Source organism: Ursus americanus, chromosome 18 (assembly GCF_024610735.1).
Source record: "Ursus americanus isolate L20-20 chromosome 18, mUrsAme1.1.p, whole genome shotgun sequence".
NCBI classification, from domain to species: Eukaryota; Metazoa; Chordata; class Mammalia; order Carnivora; family Ursidae; genus Ursus; species Ursus americanus.
This window is the reverse complement of record NC_142144.1, coordinates 6,444,768-6,465,724: the sequence shown is the minus strand read 5'-3', so window position 1 is coordinate 6,465,724 and position 20,957 is coordinate 6,444,768. Positions and strand designations below refer to the sequence as shown.

At 58.8% G+C, this 20,957-nt stretch overlaps 1 protein-coding gene across 1 annotated transcript in view; it reads right to left on the bottom strand.

The window, feature by feature from the left end:
- Nucleotides 1-20,136, bottom strand: part of C18H9orf50 (chromosome 18 C9orf50 homolog) — a 28,447-nt gene extending 8,311 nt beyond the window's left edge. Inside the window, exons 1-8 of the mRNA XM_087869672.1 lie at nucleotides 19,653-20,136; nucleotides 19,322-19,412; nucleotides 19,107-19,220; nucleotides 16,407-16,519; nucleotides 14,663-14,828; nucleotides 14,311-14,485; nucleotides 13,907-14,010; nucleotides 12,194-12,701 (exon numbers count right to left, since the gene is read on the bottom strand). Coding sequence (XP_087725798.1) covers nucleotides 12,194-12,701; nucleotides 13,907-14,010; nucleotides 14,311-14,485; nucleotides 14,663-14,828; nucleotides 16,407-16,519; nucleotides 19,107-19,220; nucleotides 19,322-19,412; nucleotides 19,653-20,136 — 1,755 coding nt within the window. The remainder of the gene's footprint in view (nucleotides 1-12,193; nucleotides 12,702-13,906; nucleotides 14,011-14,310; nucleotides 14,486-14,662; nucleotides 14,829-16,406; nucleotides 16,520-19,106; nucleotides 19,221-19,321; nucleotides 19,413-19,652) is intronic.
- Nucleotides 20,137-20,957: the final 821 nt, after the last annotated feature.

Genomic DNA, 20,957 nt, shown 5'->3' with positions numbered 1-20,957 from the left:
GGGCTGGGAGCCTGCGGGGAATCTGGCTGGAGCCTGGCAGATGGGTGATTTGAAAAGCTCCAGGAGGTGGCCTCCCCCAGTGCGCTCCGATCGGGGCCAGGCTCAGCCCAGGTCCTGAGGCAGGGCCAGGGGGAGGAACCCATAGGGAGGGCCACCCAGTCCATTTAGGGGGCACATGGAGATAGGAGTAAAATTTAACCGGTTCAGTTGTTCATTCAACAGCTCAAGTGAGCACTGGAGAGGTAGGGAAATACCAGCTTTGGAGCCAGATGGCCTTAGGTTCAAATCCCAGGTCCACTACTTATCAGCCGGGTGGCCAGGGGCAGCTGATTTGACCAATACTGCCCCTTAGTTTCCCTACCTTGAGTTACTAACAGGATTGAGTAAACGACTTCAAAGGACAATACTACCTACATGTCTGCTGTGATGACAAATGGTGATGACCTTTTTTTACCTCTATTGTTGTAAGCCAGGAGGTGGGGACTGGGTCACCTCCAGCTGCAAGGGCCCTTTTCTCCTCTTCTAGAAGAGGTAGTTGGAAGAAACAGTGTTCTAGGCGAATGGGTCAGGCCCTTCTAGTTCCCGTCCACTTTGGGGCCAGCCCCAGTCAGCACACCTTCTGAAAGCTAGCTTCCAGTTTTCCCATTCCCACCTTGGGCCAGGTCAGCCCATTAGGGGGGAGAGGGGGTGTCTGAAGTCCAGGCTGGGATTTTCTTCTGCCCCAACTCGAACTCTCCTGTTTCTGTGGGTCTCGCCCAGTGAGTCCCCTCTCCGGAAGAGTGGGGGCATCCTGGGCTGGATTCTGTGGGTGCCCAGCTTCCTGCCCCACCTGCCTGGATCCCGGGTGGCCCCCTGGCCTGTGCCACACCAGCCTGCCCCCTTCCCCCTCCCACAGGTCCTTCCTCTCTCTCCCACTCACACAATGCAGCCCACTCACTGTGCCCTCTGCCCCTTCCGCCACTCACCCTCCCCACCCTAGCCTTTGCTTTCAAGGCAGCCTTGCCACTTTCTCAGGGAAGCCTCCCTGATGTCTGTGGCTGGGTGACAGCCTTTTCTCTGAGCTGCCTGTAGTTCTATCATCATAGCCTGTATTTATGGATCTGTTTTATTTGTGTCTGTTTCTCCCACTCGATGGTGAGTCCATCCTTGCACAGGAAGGCACATAGTAGGTGCACATTTGTTGAGGTAGGAAGGAAGAAGGAGGCTAGGACAGCCCTTCAGGCAGCAAGAGAAAACAGGTGGAGAAGCTTGATGAGGGTGGGGGTTGGGGGTCAAGCTCTCAGCCTGCCGCCCCCAAGGGGAGCCCTCTGTTCCCCCTCCTTTCTCCCCTCTGCCTGCTGAGCCTAGCAGACAGCAGAGTGGGGTGGGGTGGGGGCAGCGGGAGTGGTGGTAGGGAGCTGCAGACCGAATACCCAATACCCTGGGGATGGGAAGGCTGAGCTCTGAGGTTCTAGAAAGGCTGGAGCTGGCGGGGAGGGGAGGCTGAAGCTCACATCTGGTTTTGCCCACCCAGGCAGCAGCTCCTGCGGGCAGCACACCCATCCCTGCATCACTACCACCCCCTCCCCCCTCCGGAGCCCCCCTCCCCCTCCTCCTCCTGGGGAGACGCTAGAGGGCTCCTTTCAAGGCCACCCTTGGGTCTGTGTGCGTGTACAGCCAGTGACACGGGCTCTGTGTGTGCAAACCTCGGTTCCTGAGACACTGGAACCAAACTGAGGTTCCTGGCCCGTTGGCTCCTGTGTCTAACTTCCTGAAACCGCCCCCCCTCCACCCAAGGATGGTGCCTGGGCTGGCTCACCCTCCCAGGCACCTTGGCTGAACGGAGTCCTAGGATGGAATCCAGCCTGGGGTGAGGAACGGAGGGGTCTTTCCTGAGCCCTAGCGCCACGCTGGGAGAGGCCGTGGAAATCAGCAGACTGGGCAGAGGGTTGAGCATGGGGGTGCTCTGGGGCGGGGAATCAAGAGGCTGGAGGGTTCTGGGGGCTGTCAGTGGTTGATCGCAAGGGCCCCTTGCCGAGACAGTAGCTGGGGGCCCTATGCAGTGAGGGCAAGGTGGCGCCTGGAGTGAGGGAGCAGGGTCACACAGCTGGGTATTCCAAGGATATGGGGAACCAGGAACCTGTGATGTACTCTGGGCGCCTGGAATTCTCTCTGCCGCCACCCTCGCACCGGCTCGCCCCAAGGGCTTCTTAGTATCGTGACTTGTATTATCCCTTTCCCCCCAGCCCCCGCCCACCCAGGTCCAGGCAGGCGGCTGCCAAGGTGCTTCCTGGAGCCCCCACCCCCAGCTAGGGGTCCGCAGGTGGCGAATTACTAGTCTGTGCCGCTACGGGGGTCGCTGAGGCGGTGGACCTGGGAAGGAGGTGGGGGTGCAGTTTCTGGGAAAGCCCACACGAAGAGTTGAAGCCCAGAGAGAGGAGCTGATCCCAAGGCCGGGTAGTCAGAGGCAGGAAGGGTGTTTCTGGCAGGAGGAACGTGAAGTGCTAGGGCCCGAGATGGGGCAATACCTGGGAACCACAGCGATTCTGTACGAACCTAGGGGCCGAGTGGAAGCGTGGCAACGGGTGGCAGAGGCAGGGCACCCACGGGCAGGGCCTTGCACGCCGAGGACAGCCCGCCCCCTCGCTCTTTGGACGGGGCTTGACGCCTCCCGCGCCCCCCACCCCCCGCCTCTCCGCCTCCTTCGGGCGGGCCCGGGGAAGGCTGCGGACGGCCGCGGCTGCCCTTTCAAGTCGGCCTCCCGGAGGCTCCCGAGCCGGCCAGGCGCGGGGGCCGCTGCGCCGACATCAAAGCCCGGCGCCCCCAGCCAGATCCGGTTGCGGAAGGGGCGGGCGAGCCGGGGAGGGAGGCAGGTTTCGGCGGATTCCCCTTTCATCCCGTGGCTCGGCGGGCGCGGACCTCCGGGAGGCCCCGCACGTCCCTGCTGGGCAAGTCCGCGCAGGGCCGCGAGCTGCGCCGCCGGGCCGGGCGGGGCTGTGTGGCCTCGGGCGGGTCCCTGCCCTTCTCCGTGCCTCGGGCACCTTCCTCCCTGCCCAGGAGGCCTTGGCGCGGGGCCTTCTCGGGAGGGGCCTTCTGGGAAGTTCTGGAAGTTTGGATCCCCGAGGTGGGGCGGGGAGCCGGGGCTGGCGGAGGCGCACCTGCGCCTCGCTCCGGCTCGTGTCCGCGGAAGGGCGGTCTCAGAGACCCCCTGCAGCGTTCCCACCCTGCGGGCCCCCCCCCCCAGTGCCGGCCGTGCCCTCTGGCCTCAGCTTCCTAGACGCTCCAGAGAGCAGAGACTGCTTGTCCTTCCTCACGGTGGAGGCTGAACACATCCCTTCTTGCGAAATGGCTCTAATTGCTTGCTTGCTTGCTTGCTTTTTTTTTAAAGATTTTATTTATTTATTTGAGAGAGAGCGAGAGAGCAAGCACAGGAGCGGGGGGGGGGGGGCAGAAGGAGAGGGAGAAGCAGACTCCCTGCTGAGCAAGGAGCCTGCCACAGGGCTGGATCCCAGGACCCTGAGATCATGACCTGAGCCCAAGGCAGAGGCTTAACCCACTGAGCCACCCAGATGCCCCCTGGCTCTACTTTCTGATGTCACAACGGTCAGAATGACAGCAGCCGCACACTGTCCCGCATAAGCCTCCCATTGTGGTTGATTGAGGCCATGCTTTCTCAGGTGGACAGCCTGAGGCCCAGAGAAGGGACTCGGTTTGCCCCAGGTCACACAGCCAGGAAACGGGAATGAGGCGCAGGAGCGGTGGACTGGATACACTTGGTTTCCCTGGATTCTGCACTCAGCCGTTCATGCCCGCTGCCCCGGGATGGATCACCACGCAGGAGCAGAGCAGAGTGAGGCCAGGCTGGGAATCATGAGAGCAGACACAGATTTGGCGCTGGCAGTAGACAGCACCCCAAGAGGAAGGTGAATCTATCACCCCCATTTTACAGATGGGGAAGCTGAGACACCCGGAGGTCATGCAGCCAGCTAAGTAGCAGGGCTGGGTATTGACCTAGTTTTTCGGCTCCAGGGACTCGAGGCTCAGCCACGTCCTCGGGCTGGGTGAGAAAGGCAGAGAGAGCCCTTGACCCCCAGAGCACTGTGCGTCAGCCCCAGGCCAGGAACTAGCTGAGTCAGCACATGAACCCCAGCTGGGGGGTGCTGTTTTGCGCCTCCTCTTCGGCAGAGGGACCGGGACACAGAGAAGTGAAGGATGGGCCACAGTGGCCAGGAAATGACAGAGTCAGACTTGGCACACGGCCTGTCTGGCCCCAGTGCCCGCCTTGATAGCTTTGGTGGCAGAGAGGGGGACTACCACCGCCACCCTCCCTCCCCCCACCCCCATGTCACAGAGCCCTTGAAGGGATTCTCTGGGCACGGCCTTATCTGCCAAGAGGGGGCACTGCTAATGGGCCTCCCCAGGATGCCAGGTGCACTCAGGCTGGTGGGATGGGACGGGTGCCCGGGTATCAGGCAGATGCCACCCCCACCCGGAGATTTAAAATTCCTCCCTGGAAAATCAGATAATCAAGGAAGTCAAATACCGTGAAATGAGCGTGATCCTTGCCAGAAACCCAGAGGGAACATCAGAGAATCATCTCATGGCAAGTGCGGGCGTGTGACCCACCCCCCTCGTTTTACAGGCAGGGAAACTGAGGCACAGACCCCAGCAGAAAGAGTCCCACAAAGAGGATCCCCTTCCCTTGCCCAGCATCTAGTAAAATCCTCCTGTGTGGCCGGCTGTGTGTTGCAGCCTGTTCAGTGCCTACGTTCCCTGAGCTCAGGGCCTGCTGAGAATGGTTCCTAGTGTGCCAGTCATGTTACCATTATTCAATTCTGATCCAGGAGGGCTTCCCTGAGGAGGAGACATCTAAGCTGACACCTGATCTTAAGTAGGAGTCAGTGAAGTTGATGAGAAGAACATTTCAGGCAGAGGGGGAAACATGTGCAAAGGCCCTGGGGCATGAAGGAGTTTGGCTCAGGGGAGTAAAGAAGCCAGAAGCCTGCTGCAAGAGTTGGGGCAGGGGGCAGCCCATGGAGGGAGAATCCAGGGAGGAGGCAGAGTGGGCAGGACCTGGGGGCTTAGAGGAGCCTGCCTAGGCCAAGTCAGTGCTGAATGAGGGGAGAGGAGGCAAGCAGTGGGAGTCAAAGTTGCCAACTAGGAATCCAGCCCACAGTGACCACCCCAGGACTTCCAACCTCAGGAGAACCCTGGCTGGGAGCAGGAGAGAGGAGGGAGCTGTCTCCAGTCCTGTTTTAAACCCTGCTCTGTTGAGCTCCTGAAAGAAGAAGGGAGATCAAAAGGGAAAATTTTCAAGTTAGACTTACCCTCAATTCTATTAAAGCACCAAAAGCTGTTGAAAAATAGTATTAGGGTCTTAACTCCACAATGTTGGAAATCCCAGCCTGGAAGGCCCACGGAGGCCATTCCCTGTCCTCCCTGCAACGGGGAAGGAGGATGGGGCAGCAGGAGGCCCCGGATTGGGCAACCCAGCCCGGCCTGTGGGCTCAGCTAATGTGGGCAAAGGGGAGGCCTCCCAGGGAGAACCCGGGGCTCCCCAGACTTGGTTTGGGCTTCTTGGAAGTGTGCGGTATAGAGGGTTGGGCTATTTCGACCGCGGGATGCACAACAGCGGATGGGGGTGTGCAAGTCTTGTCCTTGGCCCTGGGTGGGGGAGGGGGAAGAAGGGAGAGGGAGGAAGAGGGGCAAAGAGGAGGGAGAGAGAAGGAAGGGGAGGAGAAGTCCATGCTGGGTAGCAGTCACTGCAATGAGATGTCTGCCCATGTGACCCGCACTATCCGTTCTTTCCCTGACAGGAACATGAACTCTGCTGATGGGGGTGCCCCTTTGCTGGCCCAAGGCCAGGGGAATCTCCAGGTGGGTCTCATGCGACCCTCACAAAGTTCTGGACCCCAGTCACTCTGCTCAGCCAGACGCCAAGCCTAGGCGCTTAACCTGGGGCTCTGCACTTTGGTCTCTCTCTGGGCCTAACCCACAGGTTTACTCAGATGCCTGGCACTCTGTGTGTGTGTGTGTGTGTGTGTGTGTGTGTGTGTGTGTGTGTGAGCACGCATTGCAGATGGTGGGTTAGGAGTGCAGAGTGGGGGATGCCTGGGTGGCTCAGTCAGTTGGGCATCTGCCTTTGGCTTGGGTCATGATCTCAGGATCCTGGGATTGAGCCCTGCATCGGGCTCTCTGCTCAGCGGCGAGTCTGCTTCTCCCTCTGCCTCTGTGATCTCTCTTACTTTCCCTCTCTCTCAAATAAATAAATAAAATCTTAAAAAAAAAAAAAAAAAAAGGCGTGCAGACTGAACCAGACTGGCTGGGCCTAGATCCTGGCTTAGCCTCTTGTGAGCTGTGTAACCTTGGGTTAGTGACACAACTTCTCTGTGCCTCAGTTAGGAGGAGGTAATGAGTTAATCTGAGAAACCCCATAGCATAGCCCCTGAAACAGAGTAAGTGCTCAATTTTAGCTACTAAAAGGCTAACAATAAGATTCCTTTAGGCAGGGCTTCTAAACTGAAGGGAGGGGGTCTCAGAAGGTTCTAGAAGCTTCTGGAATTGACTGCAAAGCTTTGTGTGTAGGTACGTTTTTCTGAACTGAGAAGGTCCTTAGCTTTCATCACAAAGTCTCATGACCCCTCCTCAAAAGTTAAGCACCCTTGAGCCAGCATTAACAGCCTCCCCTGTGCCTGGAGGGTCTCTCTTCATCCAACTTTTGAGGGGCTGCCTGTTGCCTGCTTGCAGGTGGGTGGTAGGCTGTTCTGCAGACCCCCACGGGCACCCACGCATGGGGGGGCCATGTGTGCGCAGGGACGATGAGCTCCTAAGTCAAGGGGAATTATTTTTCAGGCTGAGACAACACTGCACAGTTGTATTCAAACCAGCTCCTTTCTCCAGGATGGGGAGGCTGGAAAACCGACTTCAAAGGCAAGCTTTGAATAAACAAAACACAATAAAAATAACTCTTGGAACCCAAATGCTGAATCACAGCCCCAGGCACATTAAGCCAGCTGATGCCAGCCCTCCCTGACGGCAGGCACAGGCCTTAGGGTTGGGGCCTCGGGGGGCCAGGCATCCCCACTTGCCTTGACCCCCAGCAGGCCACCCCGTCCAGCCCCGCCCTGCTGTCAGGCAAGAAATGTCCTTTGCCCAATTCTTACCTGCTGAAGTGAGGGGCTTCCCCATCTGGCATCGGGGAGGTCGTGAGTATACTGCAGGGGGCAGTGCCGCCCTGGGAAGCACAAGCCCGGTCCCAGGAGGCAGTGGACTTTGAGGATTCCCATCTGGGTCGGGCTGTGTGACCCCAGGATGGTGGCTGCACCTCTCGGAGCCTTGTAGAAATGGGAATCACACAGTACCCCCTTCGCAGCAGTCCTGGCAATGAGGACAGGAGAGGGGCTGTGGGGGAGGCCTGGGTGAATGGCCAAGGCCAGGCACTGTGCATGGGTAACCAGAACACCCACACTGCCTGTGCGACGCTCAGTCCCAACTTCTCCATCTATTAAATTAAGTGACCTTGAAAGAGCTTTCTATGACATCTCAGATTGTGAAGTGAGAACCCCAAGTGCAAAAGAGTGTGTAGAGTACAGAATGTAGGTAAAATTGACCTTACAAAATAAAAATAGAGGCATGTTGGGGCACTGGGGTGGTGCAGTCAGTTGGGCGTCTGACTCTTGGTTTTGGTCGGGTTGTGATCTCGGGGTTGTGAGATTGAGCCTGGCCCTGGGCTCTGTCCTCAGTGCAAAGTCAGCTTGGGACTCTCTTTCCCTCTGCCCCTCCCCACCCCCACTTGCGCTCTCTCTCTTTCTCTCTCAAATAAATAAATAAATAAATAAATCTTTAAAAATACAGGCATGTCTATACTTCCTTGTATGTGCACAGAATATCTCTGGAAGTTGCCCAGGAAATGGGGTTACCTAGTGGGAGGGTCCATGGCCCGGTGGGCGTGGCTGGGAGAGGTTTGGGGCTTGTGTCCGTCCATGCTGTGCCCCACGCTTGCCTTATCTAGCCAGTACAGAGATACAGGGGTATTTTTTTTTTTTTTAAGATTTTATTTATTTGTTTGAGAGAGAGAGAGAGAGAGCAGGAGTGGGGGGTGGGGTGGGTGGAGGGGCAGAGGGAGAAGGAGAAGCAGGCCCCACCCGCTGAGCAGGCAGCCACTTGGGACTCCATCGCAGGACCTGAGGACCATGACCCGAGCAGAAGGCAGACGCTTAACCGACTGAGCCACCCAGGTGCCCCCAGGGGTATTTTTTTTTTAAGTCTTTCTGGAGCTTTGCTGGTCCAGACCTCCTGCCTGATGCTGACCCAGCTCCCAGGGCACTGCCCGGAGGGATCCAGGGACCTGCGACAGAGATTCGGGGTCAGGACAAAGCCCACTCCTTGGTGTCGTCTCTTGGGATCTGCTCCTCTGTCCAGCCTCACTCTGGCCTCTTAGTCTCTCTGCCCGGCCAGCTGGGACTCCCCACAAGCCCTCCAACCCACGTGGGCGGGGGGGCGGGGGGTCCTGCCTTCAGGCCGGTGCACCTGCAGGTGGCTCTACCCCCTCTTGCTGGGCAGTCTGGGTGGCCCCCGTGCAACATTTGCACAGTTTAATGTGTGTGTCCAGGGCCAGCCACACAATTCACTAGGGCCCAGGGCCAAATGAAAACGCAAGACCCCTTGTTTAAAATTGATTGACAATTTCAAGATGACACCAGAAGACCATTAAACGGGGTGCAGGACGCTTCTCCTGCAGGGGTCACACCTCTGGGAAGCCAGCCCCATCTGTAGCTCCCTCTCCAAGACGTGGGCTCCCGGAGATAGGAACACTGTCTCTCTTGTTCACAGATCCCAGGACAGAGCCTGGTATGCAGTAGATGTTCGACCAATGTGTTCCGTGAAGGGAGGGAGGGAGGGAGGGAGGAAGGAAGGAAGGAAGGAAGGAAGGAAGGAAGGAAGGAAGGAAGGAAGGAGCAGGGGAACTGAGGGGTGGCAGAGTTTGCCAGCCACAGCCACCTGTGGACAAAGGGCTACAGCCCTGCCCACTGGGCTGGAGGAAATCTGAGCCAGCTTCCAGGAGGAGGAAAGCTCAGGCTAAGAGGAGGCAGCTGCCCTGGGCTCCCAGCACACCTGCCTGTGCCTTCCCCCATCACAGCACTTACCACTGGTTTCTTCCCTGGAGCTTAGCTGTGTGACCCTGGGAAAGTGACCTACCCTCTCTGTGCCCTGGTTTCTTGATCTGGAATACTGGGCTAGGGGCAGTGCCTCCTTTGTCACAGAGTTGTGCCCTCCTTGCTGGATAAGTAAGCTTTAAAACTGGCAGTCTTTAGACCCCATCTGCACGTGGTAGCAGCTCAGTAATGTCTGTCATTATTCCTCTGTGATTCCTGGCTGCACTCTCAGCTCCTGTGGATTCCTGCTCGCCCTAGTTAATATTGCAGAATGGCTGTGGCTGTTAGAAGTCACCCGTGAGCCGGCCGGGGGAGGCATCTTCCCCTGGAGAGCACAGTCTGGGTCCACAAGGTGCCTGGGAAGCGCCTGGGCCAGCAGTTTCCCGTAGAAAGATTCTGTTGGGGGTTTGCTGGGCGCTGCAGCCAAGAGAGCAGGAAGTCTGTCTAGAGCCCAGTGGGGGGGCTCCCTGGGAGCTGGGGGGTGTCACCGCAGTCCCCAGAGCTGCCAGGTGCAGACAGTAAACCAGGGAAACCCTGGTGGGTGAGTCATTAGTGGTCCCCAAGGCCCCATGATGGGAGATGGCAGGCAAGCTGCTCCTGGCCGCTGCTCTTGGGGTCTCAGTGCCACCATTCAGGAAGGTTCCAGAGCCCAACCTGGTGGGTCCAATCCCTGCTTCTGGGTTGGACTCTGCCCAGCACCCAAAACCGGTTCCAGTGGCACAGTGACCACCACCAGCGTCACCCCGATTTCCCGAGGCTGTTTATAGGAAATGCTGAGGCTTACACGGGGCTGCCCGGAGGTGGCAGCATGCACTGTCTCTGTGGAGGGCTTTGATGGCCTTCGACAGGAGCCCCTGGAAGGTGCAGACCATCTGTCACTTAGGACATATTCAGAAGAGGATGACAAAGGGACCCAAAGAGGCAGAAATGTTGGGGAGGGGGAGGACACAGGCGGCGGGATTTAGATAATGGCAGACAAAGGCAGAGGCACTGGAAGGAGCAGTGGGCAGCCCTTCTTGGCTGGGGGACACCAGCCTTTCCGTCTTTCTAGTCAACAGCCCTCCCGAGCCCCTTGCCCCCCATCCCCCTGCCCAGCCCGTGTTTAGAATCGTGGCACCAGCCCGGCTACAGACTGTGGTGGTCACCTCCCCTCCCCTGGCTTCCTGCTCCTCTGTCCAAGTCTCACCATGCCCCCACCTCCGGGCCCTGGAGAGCCCAGGTGCCCACCCCATGCCCTGGGCAGCAGCCCAGGTCCCCCACTCTGTGCTTCCCAGAGCCCCGGGCCTCCCACCCGTAGCACTTGACACTCTGTCCTGGAATTGCCCCCTTGAGTCCATGTCCCCCACCAGACTGTGGCCTCCTGAGAGCAGAGTTGGTCCTTCGGGTGCCAGCTGTGTGCCCAGGGCCCAGCATGTGGGTGGCATACAGTGGGCGCTCAACAAACTGCACAATGAAAGTAGATGAGTCCACGGGGCAGCTCCTGTCCCCGGAGCTCCCCGTGGGGCTGGCTTCATTCTGGTTCCCATCTTCAGTGGCTCCCCATGGCTAGCGGGACTTGGAAGCCCCTCTCTGGCCGGCCCTTGCCCGGAGCCAGCACTGCCTTTCCGCTCCATCCCCCTGGGAAACCTTGAGACTCAGCCTCCCTGGGCCCTTGGCTCTTGCAGTTAGGCTCCACATCCTCCCCAAATTCCGTCTGCTCCAAATACCTCTCTCCCTCTCCCTGACCTTGCCCTGGTTTGCCCTGGTGCCCCTTGTGCTGGAGTATGGACCCCGGAGGGAAGGGTCCTCCAGATCACCCCATTTTGCTCCAGGGGAGAGGGAGCCCACACTGTGGAGCTTTCAGCAGGAGACATGGGCTCCTGTTGAGGTCTGTCTCCTGTGTGACCTTGAGAAAGCTTAATCTCTCTGGGCCTTGTTTCCCCAGACAACGAATGGTTATACTAGGAGTAGCTTATGAGAGAAGAGCTGGAGGCTGGGCGCTGGGGTAGGACACGTGCGGACCTAGTCCCAGCTCCAGCTCCCAGTCTGTGCCGGCCTGAGCAAAGCCCCCTAACTTCTCTGGGCCTTGGAGTCCTTATCAGCAAGCCTGGCTCAGGAGATGCTCTCACAGTGGGGGAGGGAGGGCCGGAGCACTCAGGGGAAAGGGGCAGTGATTTTCCTGCCTCTCAATCACTCCTTTTGCCCTGGGTAGGGGGTCATCCATCCCTCCCTCTCTGCTACCCATCAGCTAGACCCAGCCCCCACTGCCCCCACCTGGTCTGGCACAGGTCTACACAGGGCCCAGGGCAGGGTCAGTGGTGCAGAGATGGCGTGGGACCCGGGGATATGATCGCTCAGGGTGAGAGGGCAGACAGGAATGGGAGGAGCCGGGATGATGGGGGAGTACACCTGCCATGCCCCCCCCCATGGGGGGCATTGGTGGGGGGGTGTCCGATGTTATGGGGGAACAGAAGCCACCACAGCCACTTTCCTGGCTTTCTCCACATGCTGTGCCTGGAGCCCAGGAGGGGCTGGCCACCTGCCAGGCCTGAGTGGACATGTACCAGTCAAAAGGGCCCTATTGGGACCCCTGGGGAGAGGACCCTGGGTGCTGTCAGGGAGGAGTGAGACTGAGAACCTGGGGACCGCTGGAAAGGAGTCCATCCCCCTGCAGCACTCCCTCCCTTCCTCCCTACCTTCCTTGTTGCTCACCCCACATTCAAGTACACTCCCGTAGGGAAGACAACCGGGAATGTGGGGGCTGGGGTCGCTGGGAGGGTCTGCGTGAGGGCGCTTCTAGCTGTGGGTCTTTGTGGGTGTGAGGCGTCCCTGTGTGGTGTCTGATGTTTGTGTGTGTGTGTTTGGTGTGTATGTGCGGGGGGGGGGGTGGCCTGTGTGTCCTGCGTCCAGTGGGCCTGTGGGCGGGTGTCCCTGCATGTCTGTGCTGTGAGTGGCAGGATGGGAGGCTCAGGGCCCACGCTCAAGGTCCTCTTGACACAGAATCCATGTTGTTGAGCAGGGAAAGAGCGAGAGGGGAGAGAAGGGAGGAGAGCAGGCTGGCCGGAGAGGAGGAGCAGAGCCTCGCGCGGGGAAGAGGCCAGGAACACACGGCAGGCCGCAGGAGGCGGGCAGAGGCGGGCCCGGGGTGCAGGTCGCAGCGGGGCGCCCCCTCCCCGCCCCAGACGCCGCGGGGGATGGTCGCAGCCGCCCCCCGCCCCCGCCCCCGCGCGCTCCACGCGGGCCTGGATTTCCAGGCTCGTCGCTGGCAGAGCTGCTGCCAGCTTAGCAGTTTTCGGCTTAATGGCAACAGAAAGCAGCAAGGAGAAGTTGGGGGGTGGGGAGCGGGGCGTCTCCCCAGGCCCGCCGCGAACCCGGGGCAGGTGGAAGGCGGCGGCGCGGACCCGCGGCGGGAGGAGGGCGCGGGCGGGAGACGCGAGCGCTGCGCGAGGGGAAAAGTTTCCGACCCCGGAGCTGGAGGCTGAGAAGTTTCGGCCGCGCCGGGCGGCGCCAAAGCCAGGCCAACACTGCCCCCGCGTGGGCGCGGCGCGGCGCTGCAGCGGGCGGCGAGGCAAGGGTCCGCCGCGGCCCCTGGGGAGAAACTGAGGCCCAGAGAGGGCGAGGCGGGCGGCGCAAGGTCACCGGGGTGGGGGCGCAGTAGAATCAGGCCTCCTCTGAGACCCTCAGGCTCTGCAGGAAATGGAAATACCAGGGCGGGCTGGGGGGGTGTCGTGAGAGCGCAGGAAAGGGGATGGAGGGGAGGCATCCCAGGGTTCGAAACCCTCTCCAGTCCCCAGGGAAGGGGAATTGTAGCATTGCCCCCATTCCGTCCCCCCATAGGGTTTCTCCAAACTGCCTAGATCTGTGGCCTTTCCTCAGGAGGCAGGGTACCCTTGCAAAGCAAATCCTCCCCATCCACTACCCTCCGGGCCCTAAGATCCCCACAGCCTGTTCCCCGCCCCCCCGCCCAGGACCCCCCATCCCATCCTTTCCTATTCTGCAGGGTGCCTGGGTGTGGATTCCGTGGCTGTTTCCTCACTGGCCAGGAGGTGGCGATAAAGACCTGGATCCTCGATTTGGCGAGGGGTTGAGGCCATGGCGCTGCTTGGACAGAGGGGAAGGGGCTTAAACTCTGCCCAGGAGATTGAAACCCAGGTGTGGCAGGGCCAACGGGGCTGGCAATGCTGGGTCAGTGCAGCGGTCACATCAACGCCACCTGGTCGTTTGTCACCTCCTGATGTGATTTTGAACACTGCCCTCTCCTACCTCCACCACTAGGAGAGAAACATCTGGTCCCCACCCACCCCAGATGCTTGCCCTCCAGGGACCCCGGGAATGCAGAAGACAAACGTTTGTCCACCCCGTTGGAGTCTGGACACCTTCATCCCATGGCGGAGGTCAGCAAGTAGCCTTTGGTTCCAGTCAAAGATGGAAGCTGGGGCCCGGGCTCAGGGGTGTTGTGTGGGTTGATCTAGGTTGACAGAGGTTTGGTCCAGGTTTGAAGTGTGTGGCAGGACCTCCCCCCTTCCAGAAGAGGGGTTTGCCTGGAACAAGCCCTGGCCCCTGAGGAACTTGCCCCCTCCCTATCTCATCCCAGCCATGACTTTGTCCTCTCCCTCTCCTTGGTCCAGGACCCCTGGAGACGAGCAGCCTGGCACCTAGAGAGGCTTGTGGGGTGAGACGTGGTAGCAGGTCCCAGCCATCTAGAATGCATGTTTATTTGTGGGGCGAGAAAGGCCTCTCCTCACCCCCTTGCCCATGTCCTCCCATGGGCTTAGGCTCCAGGAGCCATTCACCTGGGAGCCCCCTGTGGTGTCATGGAAGGCAGGAGGGGCTGGTGGCCCTTAGGGCAGCCTCGCTTCAGGACTGCGTGCAGCACCAAGCCGGGAAGGAAGGGTTCCTAGAGAGACAAGCAGGACCAGCTGGACACTGCGGGGGCCTCTGGGCAGGAGATGAGGCTCCCTGGGCCCAGGGGGATTCTATACCCCAGCCCAAGGGGCCAGGCACAGGGATCAGCCCCATTGTACAGAGGAGGGAATGCCAATGCAAAAAGACCCCAGCGCTTGCAAGTGTGGGGCTGGGATTCTGAACCCAGCTCAGAGCGAGAGCCCAGGCTTAGTGCAAGGAGGCTTCGCCCGGCACCCCAGCTGCCCCACTGGGCAGAGGTTCTCCGGGTGGCCGGCTGCCAGCAGGTGCTCACCAGCTTCTGGCCCCAGGAGCAGGGCGATTTGCCCACCTGCCCCGGGATGTTGTCGGTGTCCAGCAAGGTTTGGAGGTCACCTCCCGGCCTCTGTGTGGCGGCCCTGGGGATGCAGGGCAAGCTGCTTTTCATGGAGGCATCCTCAGAGAGGTGACCCGGTGGCTCCTGGGTGGGCCTGAGGGGGACAGGAGCCTGTGAGCTGCACGCACCCTGAATCCCGCGTCCACCCAGGGCTGGCAGGGCCCTCAAGGCCCCGACCCTCAGCCTGCCCGCTGCTGACAGGGTCGTCCACAGCATGAGGAGGGGTGCCTGGCAATGCCTATGAGTCCTGTCCCCTTCCCCGAAGCCTCACAGGCCGGGGCAGTCCCAGCCGAATGAGCTGTTGGCCATGGCCTCCTCCTCGGCCCTGGGGCACAGGCCTTTGGGCAAACTCTGCAGCCATCTCCCGACACTCCCGAACACCCGTTCTGATGTCGTTGACGGGGGAGCTATCCCATTCTCGATGGTACCCTGCCGGACTGGAGGAGAGAGGGCTCCAGTGAGATCTCTACCTGGGGGGGCACCGGCACCCCCACTCTTCCCTCCTCCCTCTCTGGCAGGCAAGGCCGGGCAGAACCCTGTCTCCATGGCAACCCAAGGCTCCCCAGTGCCTTACAGCTGCCTCCAGAGAAGGCTCAGGTTTTAAAACTATCTTGCGTGACTGTTTCTGCCTTTATTACCCAAACTATGCCCCCCCATATACCCACTCCTGCTGCAGCCCCCAACGGGCCTTCTTTCCCATAGTGGGAAGGCCAGTCACACCACCGTGGAAATCCAGAGACAATGCTGAGACTTCTGCAGGGATGGACGGGCGGGGAATCTTTCCTGCCCGATAGCTGCCATTCTGGCTGGACAGGGACCCCAAATTCCCCAGTAGCTGCCTCAGATGGAAAGGACTGGGAAGCCGTCAGCCGAGCGCCCCACTCTGGTGCCCTGGGACGTGACCACAGCTCCCGCGGCCATGGCCGACTAGGAAGCTTCTCCTGAGCCAGCCAGCCAGCTGCCATTCCCATGAAACTGTTTCTCCCGGGGGGCACCTTGGCCTCTCTCCTCGGCTGCTGTGTCACCTGCTCCTAGGGCTTTGGCTTCCCCCTCCAACAACAAGAAGCTGGAAAAAACTGCAGCTTCTATTCCCAACTTCCTGTGACCCTAAGGGGTCTGGGTAGGGTCCCTCCTGAATCAGCCAAGATCCTGGATTTTAGGGCTTTACCCACAGCTAGGCTTTGGAGCAGCCACGTTGCCTGAAACTGCATACAGTAGTTGGTCAATAAAGAGATGCAAGCTCTTGGAGGCCCTAGGGCTGCTAGTTCCCGGGAAGTGAAGAGGCCGGGCTGATGGAGAAAGGGGCGGGGGGATTGGTAAAGGTTATACCAGAGCAAGGACACGCATTCGTCCCACCTGCTTCTTGACACCCACTTCAGAAAACACTGGAAACTGTGCCCAACCGGACACCACCACATCCATGCCCAAGGAGCCGAGAGCACACTTCCATCCCAGAACCCGGGCCTGTGGTTCCTAGCTTCTGTGCTGGACCAGGCAGTGCCAGCCTTCCCCAGAGAGAAGGTTTGATCTTCTGGACTTTTCTGGGCATCTCCTCAGCCAGGCAGGCCTTCATGGGTATGGGAAGAAGATGCTTTAGGCGCCTTGCCACCTTCTTCAGCCACTGTAGGCCATGGAGGGGGCCAGAGGTGGGGTTGGGAGGCTGTGGGTGCCTGTTCCAAGGAGGGCAGATACGGGGCGTGGGAACCCGTGGCAGCAAGAAGGCCTTCGGTGGTGGCCAGGCCTGGGCAGCCATTGTTTCCTCCACTGTGACTGCTCCCTGGTGCCACCCACATTGGCATGCCTCTGCAGGACCTCCGACCCTCTACTTGGTCTTTGAGGCCCCCCCGACACTCTCTGGAGAGGCCAGTTCGGGCCCCTTCTCGGCAGGGCCAGTGGATTCCTGGCCTCTGCAGGCCGGCCCTTACTCCCAGGACCCAGGGCCACAGTCTCTGCTCTCTGGGCTCCAGGCCGGAACTTTCTGGAGTCCTGGGGCTCTCCCTGCCCTGGCTGCTTACCCGCACAGCTGCGCTCCCAGTAGCGGAGCGCTGTGTCCCGCAGGGTCTCATCGGCGAATCGCACTCGGAAGGGGCAGCCCCGCCTACGCTGCCCTGAGCTTTCCCCGGAGGAGCTGTGGGTGAGCACAGCCTTGAGCTTGGGGGCCTGTGCACCGTGGGGCCTGCTGAGAGAGACGAGAGGGGCAGGGCAGGGTCAGGGCCTGAGCCCCAGCCGCACATTCTGCCCCGACAGCACACATCCACTCCACCAGGGCTCGCTGTGTATCCTGACACCCGCAGTAGCTGGCCTTCTCTGGGAGGGCTTCAGGCATCAGGCCGTCACACCCACACAACCCGGGAAACGGGATCATGACTCCCATTTTACAGATGAGCAAACTGCGGCACAGAGAGGTTTTGCAACTGGCCGAAGGTCACACAGCTGGTCAAGGGTAGAGCCAAGGTTTTTGTTTTTTTGTTTTTTTGTTTTTTTTTTTTGAGCTAAGATTTGGATCTTCAACCCTAACTCTTTTAAGCCTCAGTTTCTTTATCTGTAAAATGGGGATCAGCCTTGTGCCCACCACACGGGGTGGCGAGATGAAACGGATGCCAAAGCACTCCCCCCAGGGTGTGGGGTGCCCAGAGCAGACACCTGCAACTTCCAGCTGTTCTTATAATCACCAGTCTCAGCTATGCCTCTTCCCAGGCAGACCACACTCAAGTCCTCCATTTAGCCGTTTTCCCCTTTCAATTATGTATTATACAGCGTAGGCATGAGAATAGCACCCTGAGAAGAGTTTGGTAAGTATCAGATAACGTCTGGGAGGCCTGGCATGGGGCCCGCGCTCAGGAAAGGGCATTCTGTTGTTGTTACATTTATTAATTTCAGCCTCAAGGGCAAGGCTGCGGGAGGGCCTGCTTGATCCATCCATGGCTCTGTTATTCAGAAACGCCCCGTTCAACCTTAAGGACGCACCTATTGATGCATCTGCATCCATTCATCTGACTGCATCTTTATGTCTGTGTGGACACGGAAGGGATGCTTTCAGCAGCCCACTGAAGAGCCAGGCAGCCAGGAGATGCCCAGACGGCTACAGCCATCGGGACCTAGTGATCCTACAGTCCTCAGCTTATCAACGCCTGGTGTGTGCTGGCCTCGGGGTCAGACACAGGTGCACCCAGGCTCTGCCCAGGGGACTGAGATCTCCGCTTCTCCTGTCGGAGGCTGCTGGAGCCTATTCCAATGCACCCTGGTGTTCCCTGCGGGGCCTCCCAGGGACTCTCGCACACCATGAGGCGCTCACGTATTAGCTCTTAAATGCGAAACGCCGAGACTGTGGCCACCCTGCTGTTTGTCATATTTGAGATAATGAAATCCATACTTTTCTTTATTATATCTCGTAAGACGTAGTGTGTTTATTTGATTGATTAAAAGTTCCCAGCTTGGCAAATGTGGCTCATTTCTGGCACCTGCTCTGAGCCATTGGTGGTGTCTGCCCGGAGCACTGTGTCAGGAAGGGGTCGAGGCCCCGTGGGGGGAAAATGCCAGGATCAAATAGTACTGTCAGCCGTGGGTCCAGAAGGGGAAGGAATGGTGTGCCTGTCGTGTATTTACTCTCCTTGGTCTTTAAACTCATGGGCAATGCTCTTCGCTTTTCACCTCGGTTTAAGCCTGTTTATGCTGGAGGAGTTTTTTTCTGCATTCTTTTTCCCTTTCACTCTAACGGCATCGAGGTCCAGGTAAGCTCTAATGGCCAGGCTCTTCTCCTACCGCCACCCCTTATCTTATTTCTCCCAATATCTGACATATAGCAAAACCTAATAATCAAAGTTAGAGGAAGAAATGGATGAATGAATGGTGGGATGGGTAAAAGGATGGAAGGTTGGGTGGGTGGATGGATGAATGGATGGATAGATGGACTCATGAACGAGTTAATGAAACGGTCTGAATGGAAGGACTGGATGTTAGGAGGATGGTAGATGTGTGGACGGCGGGTGAATGCCTCTGTCTATGGGTACGTGGACTTGTAGATGGCTTCGTGACAAGATTATAGATGGACGGTAGCCTGGATTTACAAGTGAAAGGATTTGTAGATGACTGATCATTGGTTTCATGGATGGATGGATACCATCGTCAGAGTTTGTGGTTAGAAGGATGACTGGCTGGCTGGCTGGCTGGGTGGAGAGCTTCACGGATGGGTTATAGAAGACCTGGTTCAGAGAGAAGATGTATGCAAGGATGGATAGGTGAATGGGAGCAGGAATATCTGAATGGATTCATGGATGGGTTATGAATATGTTGGTAGAAGACCTGATGAATGGGTGGATGGATTCATAGATGCTGATGGATAATCCTTGGCTAGGTTGGGAGGAGACCTGCTCTGGGATAGATCTATGTATTGACAGATAAGTGGATGGATGGATGGATGGATGGATGGATGGATGGATGGATGGATAGATGGATGGATGGATGGATGGATAGATGGATGGATGGTTGGATGGATGGATGGATGGATGGATGGTTGGATGGATGGATGGATGGATGGATGGGTGGATTCATGGATGGACTATGAATGGTTTGTCAGAAGACCTGATTCACAGATAGACACATAGATGAATGTATAGGTGGAGAGATGGATAAATTCATGGGTGAAACACAAGAGGAAAGAAAAGAAGAAACGCTTTTTCTCCCCATCCCCCTACGGCCAACCTCCTGTAACTCACTGGTTGGCCTTCTTGAGGGTGAATTGTGAGTGATCTCTCCTCAGGGTCCCCAGGGTAGGTATCTGATGGAGCAAAATCTTCTTAAGACTATTCTGGAAGTACGATGACTGGCCCCTGAAGACAAACAAGCCACACCTGGCATGAGTGCTCAGGGTCCCCCATCCCCAGAGCACTGTTGGCAACCTTGTCCCCATCAGCGGGTCACTGACACTTACCTCAGGTCTGGAAGGAAGGAACAGTGGGGACACCGGGGAGAATGGTGGCAGTGCTCTGACACACTCCTTTTTGGTCGTGATGCTGAGGGTGCTGGGAGCCAGGAAGAGGTGGAAACAGCTATGAGCCTTCGCTTGGGGACAGTGCGTACTAGGCTCTTCCTAGTTATAGGGCCTTGGGCCTCAGTTTCCTCAACTGAATAATAGGGGCAGTGGTAGACCCGCCCTCAAGGGGTAGTTACCAGGACCCTGCCACTACCAGCAGCTCGGTCCGCCCCGGGAATGACTCCGCCCGCTCTTGCCGCGCCCCCTGGGGTCCGGGACGGGGCCTCACTCGCCGGCCGCGGCTCTGCGCCCTCTGCCCCCAGCTGGTGCAGGAACTCCCGGCACCTGCTGGGGAGGAGCTCTCCGAGGAGCGCGCGCAGGGAGTCCGGCCCCTCCCTGGCCGCGCCCCTGCAGGAATCCTCGCGCTCTCCAGGCCCCCGGCGCCGGGGCGCGAGCTCCGAGGGCGCACCGGCCAGGAGCAGGGGCGGCAGCAGGAACGACCTCAGCCTTGTCCGGTTCTGCGCCGCCCGCTGGGCCAGGGCGGGCAGGGAGGGCAGACGCGGCGAGGGGCTCCTGACTCCCAGCCCCAGCTCTGGGTACGAGGACCCGTCCGGCCACCACGAACCGCCGGGGGACCCCGCGCCGGGGACTGCGCCGAGCTGGGGCAGGGGCAGCCTGGGCAGCAGCGGGTCCCTTCTTGGGCGAGCGCTGTCGCCGGGAAGCCCCTTGGGCGCCACCTGCTGGGCCCCGGGGTTGGGGGGACGCCGGGGCATGTCTGGCCCTGCGCTCAGCTCAGGGCATCCCCAGGCCAGTGGGGGCGAGGGGTGCCGTGCGACGTGAAGAGGAGGGCATCGGCCAGCCCCCAGGCCATAGTGCCCGGAGGGGGGTCCTTGTGGTTTGGGGGTAACACTGCTGCCTCGTCAGGCAGCGAGTGGCTTCAGGCCAGAGCTCGCCCAGCCTCTGTTTCCTCACCTGCCAAATGGTCACGTAAGAGTACACACCTTTCTGAGTTGCTGTGACGTTTAGGTGAGCGAGCACAGGTAAATGGCATAGAACAGTGCCAGGCACGCTGTACGTGCTCAACAAAGGGGAGCTGCTATTACTATTGTTATTATTTTAAAATTATCATTATTATTTAGGATTTAGTCTGAGTCCCACTACGTATTAGCTTTGCAACCTGCGACAAGCCAATTGATGAACTTCTCTCAATGCCCTTATCTGTAGAATGGGGATAACTGAGCACCTGCTCCTTGGTGACTTAGCCCATTGGGGTGTTCAAGTCCTGTTATGCTATTAGCACTCCACTGGGAATTAGGAAGCCAGGAACCAGCTGAAAAGGAGAGACCAGCCCGGCAGTCGCCCAGTCCGACTGGGGCCTCAGGGCCCCTTGGGTGGAGAGCTTGTTGAAAATACAAATGCCCCAGATTCTGACTCAGTAGGTTTGGGGTGGGGCCAAGACACGTATTTTCTTTTTAAGATTTTATTTTTACGTAATCTCTACACCCAATGTGGGGCTCAAACTCACAACCCCGAGAACAGGAGTGGCAAGCTCTGCCAGAGCTACTCAGCCAGGAGCCCCAGGACACATATTTTT